Source organism: Tupaia chinensis, unplaced genomic scaffold (genome assembly GCF_000334495.1).
Source record: "Tupaia chinensis unplaced genomic scaffold, TupChi_1.0 Scaffold144179_1, whole genome shotgun sequence".
NCBI classification, from domain to species: Eukaryota; Metazoa; Chordata; class Mammalia; order Scandentia; family Tupaiidae; genus Tupaia; species Tupaia belangeri.
In genome coordinates this window covers 98007-104149 of record NW_006204036.1, presented here as the reverse complement: position 1 = coordinate 104149, position 6143 = coordinate 98007, and the positions used below count along the sequence as shown (strand labels likewise).

At 43.9% G+C, this 6143-nt stretch overlaps 1 protein-coding gene across 1 annotated transcript in view; it reads right to left on the bottom strand.

The window, feature by feature from the left end:
* Positions 1-6143, bottom strand: part of SYTL4 (synaptotagmin like 4) — a gene marked incomplete in the record, with an annotated part of 71082 nt that overhangs the window by 14258 nt on the left and 50681 nt on the right. Inside the window, 5 exon segments of the mRNA XM_014583261.2 lie at positions 306-408; positions 981-1159; positions 4298-4390; positions 5513-5616; positions 5729-5819. Coding sequence (XP_014438747.1) covers positions 306-408; positions 981-1159; positions 4298-4390; positions 5513-5616; positions 5729-5819 — 570 coding nt within the window.

Below are 6143 nucleotides of genomic sequence, written 5' to 3'. Positions count from 1 at the left end.
AGATTTGTGGCCACGTGAATCCCCACTGTCACAATAATCCAAGAAAGCCAGATCACTTCTGTTCTTGTCTCTGAAAGGTCAGGATGTGAACGGATGCCCAGAGTGTATCCTCAGACACAGAAATGGCCCATTAACACCGTTCTTGTCTCTGAAAGGTCAGGATGTGAACAGATGCCCAGAGTGTATCCTCAGACACAGAAGTGGCCCATTGAAATCCAGTCAACCAGCCATGTTGCAGAGGAATAGCTACAACTGAAGACACAAGATGGAATAAGTTCTCCTACCTTCAGAGTTTAGACACTTACCCTGAGGATCTCATCATACACGGGATTGATGGTGTCACGCTTGATGCTGGTTTTTCTTTTACCTTGGCGGGATTTGTCAGGCAGAAGATAAGTCTTCACATATCTAGAAACCAAAGAGAGTACTGAGTAATTCATGTTTCTTTCTCAAGCCTGTTCCTCACTTAAATATGTCATGACAAAATGCAATGTCAAAAATATCTCATCAGGGACCAGCAGATGGTATAGGGGTTACATCACTGGACTCCCACATAGTCGACCGTGGTTCGAGGCCTGGACCTGGCAGCTTAAAACTCATGCTGGGAGTGGGTGAGTGCAAGCCCAAAATCCCAAGAAGAGGCTGGAGGAGAAGGAGTTGCAGTGTGGCCATCCCTCCCTAGGGAGTGACTTCTCGCTTTCTATCTATCTTGCGAGTACACGTGCCCTATAGCAAGAAAAAAAAAAAAAAAAGAAGGAAAAAAAAACTCTCAAAAGAATGTCTCATCAAGACCTCTTATGACCCCCTAAGGCCCCATCTGGAGGCCCCTTTCTCCCAGTCCTGGCTCCTTTTCTATATCATACCTCCCTGACTCCCCACCTCTCACCCCAGGAAGTAGTAAGGTCGGTTTAAAAGTGCCCAGATAGATACCCGGGTCTGGTCTCCTGTCTCAATATCAGTCAGTTTTCAGATGCACTCACGGGTTAGAGCGCTTCTTAGCTTCATCAGCATAGGCCAGCTGGTGGCACTCCTTCACATGGACCACCAGAGTCTGTGTTTGCTGCTCATACTTTATGGAAAAGGCAATCTTGCCCGTCACAAAGATGTTCCCAAAGTCACCAGCTTCACTATAGATGCTCATCATGCTGCCAATTGTACTCTGAAGAGAAAGCACAAACCTATGGAGACGGCACGTTCCCCCATCCACACTGCTCACATCTTCTGTCACAATAAAACTATGGTCACTGGGCAAAATAAAAATCTCAGAAGTCTGTGGTGCAACAAGTCAGTACTGCCGACAGTCATTTATCCACAGGATAAGACAGAGCTAGCAGCACACTCACAACTGTTCAGGTTAACCAATCAGCTCTAGAATCACCCAAGTTATTAGCTTCCTTTCTTTTCCTCTTCTTTGTACATTTTATTGTTAATTTTCACCTGCCCCAGAACAGAAGATGGGCAGAGAGTAGAAGTAAGGTGCAACCAAGTCCATTTGGTGCTATATATACGCTAACACAGTGACTAGAAGGGATTAGTTACTCATTAAAACACGGTGCCTTGGGAACAGCAGATGGCATAATAGTTAGGTTGCTGGACTACCACATAGAAAACTACAGTTCAAGTTTCAGACATGGTGGCTTAAACCTCACACCGTGTGTGTGTGTGTGTGTGTGTGTGTGTGTGTGTGTGTGCCTAACATCCTGGGAGCTGGGAGGAGAATGGAGAAGAGATTATAGTGTGGCCATTCCGCCTGCAGGGTGACTTCTCACTTTCTGTCTGTCTCTCTGGTGAGTGTATACACACTATCACAAAAATCTCTCAAAAACAATCACACAGACAAACAAAACACAAGGTGCCTTAATTATTTGTGGATTTTTAAAAATCTCTACCAAAACCTATAAAGAAAAGGGGGCAGGGCAGAAGTGGGGATGAGGCTGAGGAGGAAACACCACGCAAAGTGAAAAGCACCTTCCTCTCTGGTTATAATCAGTAGTGAGAGCCACAATTGTCTTCTGGTGTGTGTGGGTGCACAAACTCTAATCACACTTGTTCCAACTGTGTCTTTTAAACATCTTCATACTTGACACAACTCAGCTCTTTTTTTTCCTGAGATTTTTTTTCTTTCTTCTATGAAAGAGAAACTGAGACAGAGAGTGAGAGACAGCACCCTCAATGAGGTACTGATACTGTGATCCACCCCCAGGTGGAACCAGCCCAAGATCATGGCCAGTGTGCTCAGAGACGTCCTCAAATAATAACCTGGAACCTCCCCATTGGGTAAGCCTCACAAAGCATTGCATTTTACCACTGTACCACCATCAGGCCTCTAGGTCCTCAGTCTTTTTTTCTTTTAAGAGAGATTTTTGCTATAGGTTGTGCGCACTTACCAAAGAGACAGAGAGAGAGAGATGGAGAGAAAGAAAGCAAGAAATCACTCTGCAAGGGGGATGGACATGCCACAATCCCCTCTCCTCCATTCTCCTTCCAGGATCTTGGACACCCACACATTACATGCGCAGCATGAGTTTAAGCCACTGGGGTCAAGGACTCTAACCACAGTCAACTATGTTGGAGTCCAGTGGTGTAGCCATTAGGCCATCTGCTGGTACCTAGGCCCTAATTCTTTTTTTTCTCCCCTTAATTCTTAAAAGTCCCTTTAACTTCATAATCCTAACTGGTATAGTCAATTTTTAACCATACCCTCATGCCAATTCACCTTACCAGAGCCTATCTCATGACGCTCACTTCCCTTTAATGTGAGAATTTAGAGTGGGCTCTGATAAAGTGATCTGATTATGCTCACTTCATAACCGGGGTACCTCATAAGTGGAGAAGTTATTGTTTAAGAATGACCATAGTCCTCATTCCTTAATGTAAAAACTTCCAGAGCAAAGGCTCAGGAAGTCATCTAGATGCACACTACAGTCTAAACCAAGGATAGGAACAAACAAATGCATCTCACTTACTTGGTAAAAGAGACTAGGATGGTTTCTCCAACTCATGAGTCTGCTTGAGGGAGGCTTTTCTTTCCTTCCTGGTACCCCGACACATCTATTACCCAGAATTAATAGAACTTACCATGGAGGAGCCACTTTGCATGCTGCTTCTGGCTAGCTTCTGGCGATGCAACTTCACCAGATGGTCAATATCTTCTTCTTCTTCCTCCTCTTCCTAGAACGATAGAGATTCAGAGTAAATACAAATCAGAAATGCTTCAGATACTTATATCTTTCCTTTAGTGGGAACTATAAGTATAGCAAGGCTCTGAGAAGCCATGTTTTATGTGTATGCACATGTCCTTATTGATATGTCTCCCAATTTCAGGCTCCCCAGCTCTACTTCAGTCATCTTCCTCATATCTCAAAAGAATAAAATAGGACTAATGTTTTTCATAGGAGCTACAACTCTTACCCCTTGGACCACCCCAACCCAGCCATGCCTTTTTACTTATTCAAAACAAGTATTTATTTGAGCCTCTAACCATATTTGCAGCAATGTACCAAAAGATAAAAGAGATAGCCAAGGAGCCAAAAGATAAAAGAGATAGCCAAGGAGCCAGCAGGTGTCATGGTGGTTAAGGCACTGGACTCCCACAGGGCCAATCGTGGTACAAGTCCTGGACTTGATGGTTTGAAAATCAATCTGGGGGACCAGCCAGGTGACACAGAGTTTAAGGCAGCTGGATACCACATGGCTAAGTGTGTAATTTGAGACCTGGATCTGGCAGCTTGGAAAACAAGCTGGGCATGTGTGCGTGTGTGCCCAAAAATCCCAAGGGGAAAATAAAGGAGTAGGGATTGCAGTGTGGCCATCTCTCCTAGTGGGTGATTTCTCACTTTCCTTATCTCTCTTTCTCTCTCTCTACGTATCTCTCTGGCAAATGCCAATCCTAACTGGTATAGTCAATTTTTAACCATACCCTCATGCCAATTCACCTTACCAGAGCCTATCTCATGACGCTCACTTCCCTTTAATGTGAGAATTTAGAGTGGGCTCTGATAAAGTGATCTGATTATGCTCACTTCATAACCGGGGTACCTCATAAGTGGAGAAGTTATTGTTTAAGAATGACCATAGTCCTCATTCCTTAATGTAAAAACTTCCAGAGCAAAGGCTCAGGAAGTCATCTAGATGCACACTACAGTCTAAACCAAGGATAGGAACAAACAAATGCATCTCACTTACTTGGTAAAAGAGACTAGGATGGTTTCTCCAACTCATGAGTCTGCTTGAGGGAGGCTTTTCTTTCCTTCCTGGTACCCCGACACATCTATTACCCAGAATTAATAGAACTTACCATGGAGGAGCCACTTTGCATGCTGCTTCTGGCTAGCTTCTGGCGATGCAACTTCACCAGATGGTCAATATCTTCTTCTTCTTCCTCCTCTTCCTAGAACGATAGAGATTCAGAGTAAATACAAATCAGAAATGCTTCAGAGACTTATATCTTTCCTTTAGTGGGAACTATAAGTATAGCAAGGCTCTGAGAAGCCATGTTTTATGTGTATGCACATGTCCTTATTGATATGTCTCCCAATTTCAGGCTCCCCAGCTCTACTTCAGTCATCTTCCTCATATCTCAAAAGAATAAAATAGGACTAATGTTTTTCATAGGAGCTACAACTCTTACCCCTTGGACCACCCCAACCCAGCCATGCCTTTTTACTTATTCAAAACAAGTATTTATTTGAGCCTCTAACCATATTTGCAGCAATGTACCAAAAGATAAAAGAGATAGCCAAGGAGCCAGCAGGTGTCATGGTGGTTAAGGCACTGGACTCCCACAGGGCCAATCGTGGTACAAGTCCTGGACTTGATGGTTTGAAAATCAATCTGGGGGACCAGCCAGGTGACACAGAGTTTAAGGCAGCTGGATCCCAAATGGCTAAGTGTGTAGTTTGAGTCCTGGATCTGGCAGCTTGGAAAACGAGCTAGAGTTTAAGGCAGCTGGATACCACATGGCTAAGTGTGTAATTTGAGACCTGGATCTGGCAGCTTGGAAAACAAGCTGGGCATGTGTGCGTGTGTGCCCAAAAATCCCAAGGGGAAAATAAAGGAGTAGGGATTGCAGTGTGGCCATCTCTCCTAGTGGGTGATTTCTCACTTTCCTTATCTCTCTTTCTCTCTCTCTACGTATCTCTCTGGCAAATGCCCGTGCCCTATAACAACAACAACACGCTGAGTCCATGTGCATGTGTGCCCAAAATCCTGACAGGAGAGTGGAGGAGAAGAGATTGTGGCATGGCCATCCCCCTGGGCAGTGATTTCTTACTTTCCATCTCTCTGTCTCTCTCTGGCAAAAGCATATGCCCCATGGAAAAAATCAAAGAGAGAGAGAGAGAATCAAATCAGTCTTTTGTTTAAGCAAATCAAGAACCACATTTACCACAGAAATTTTGAGGAAAATAAGATTCACGTTGTCTTTTCGTAAAGAAGTAATAGCTGGTACCAAAGCCAACTCTTGGTAAATAAAACTTCGTTCAGTGACCAAGTGGAACACAAGGGCACTTACCATATCCACACTGAGGCCCGGGACAGATTTGCTTCTGTCTCCCAAGGAGCCACCTTCGTGCCCCACATCTTCTGGGCGAAGATCTATCACAGATTTAGTGTACTCTGAGTGGAAGATCAAAAACTTAGGTCAAGAGAGACCTGTTCTCCATACCAAAAACCCATCAAGTGTACTTAGAACTTCAGTCCCAAAAGGCCATGAAGGGAAACCAGCTACCTGTAGGCCTGAGGATTTTTCTGGTGTTCTTCTTGAATATCATTTCACCCTCATCCACAGATACCACATTTTGAACCCCAGGCTGAGTTTCCTAGGAAGGAATGAGGGAAAGGAGATAGAAAAGGACAGTTGGGTAGGTAGAAGGAGTAGACAAGGAAGAATAGCCTTAATAAGAAAGGCTCAGATTTCGACTATATCAAACTTAAAGAAAATATTAAATACCTAGATGTAGTGGAAAAACTTATTTCTCATTCATTTCATCCAAAATATTAGAAAATGCTCCCAAGTGAATCTAAACTGAAATTGCTTAGTTGAATTCCTAGTACACATTCTGCCTGAGAGAAGGAAAGGAAAGGAAAAGAAAGGAAAGGAGAGGAGAGGAGAGGAGAGGAGGGGGGAGGGGAGAGGAGAGGGA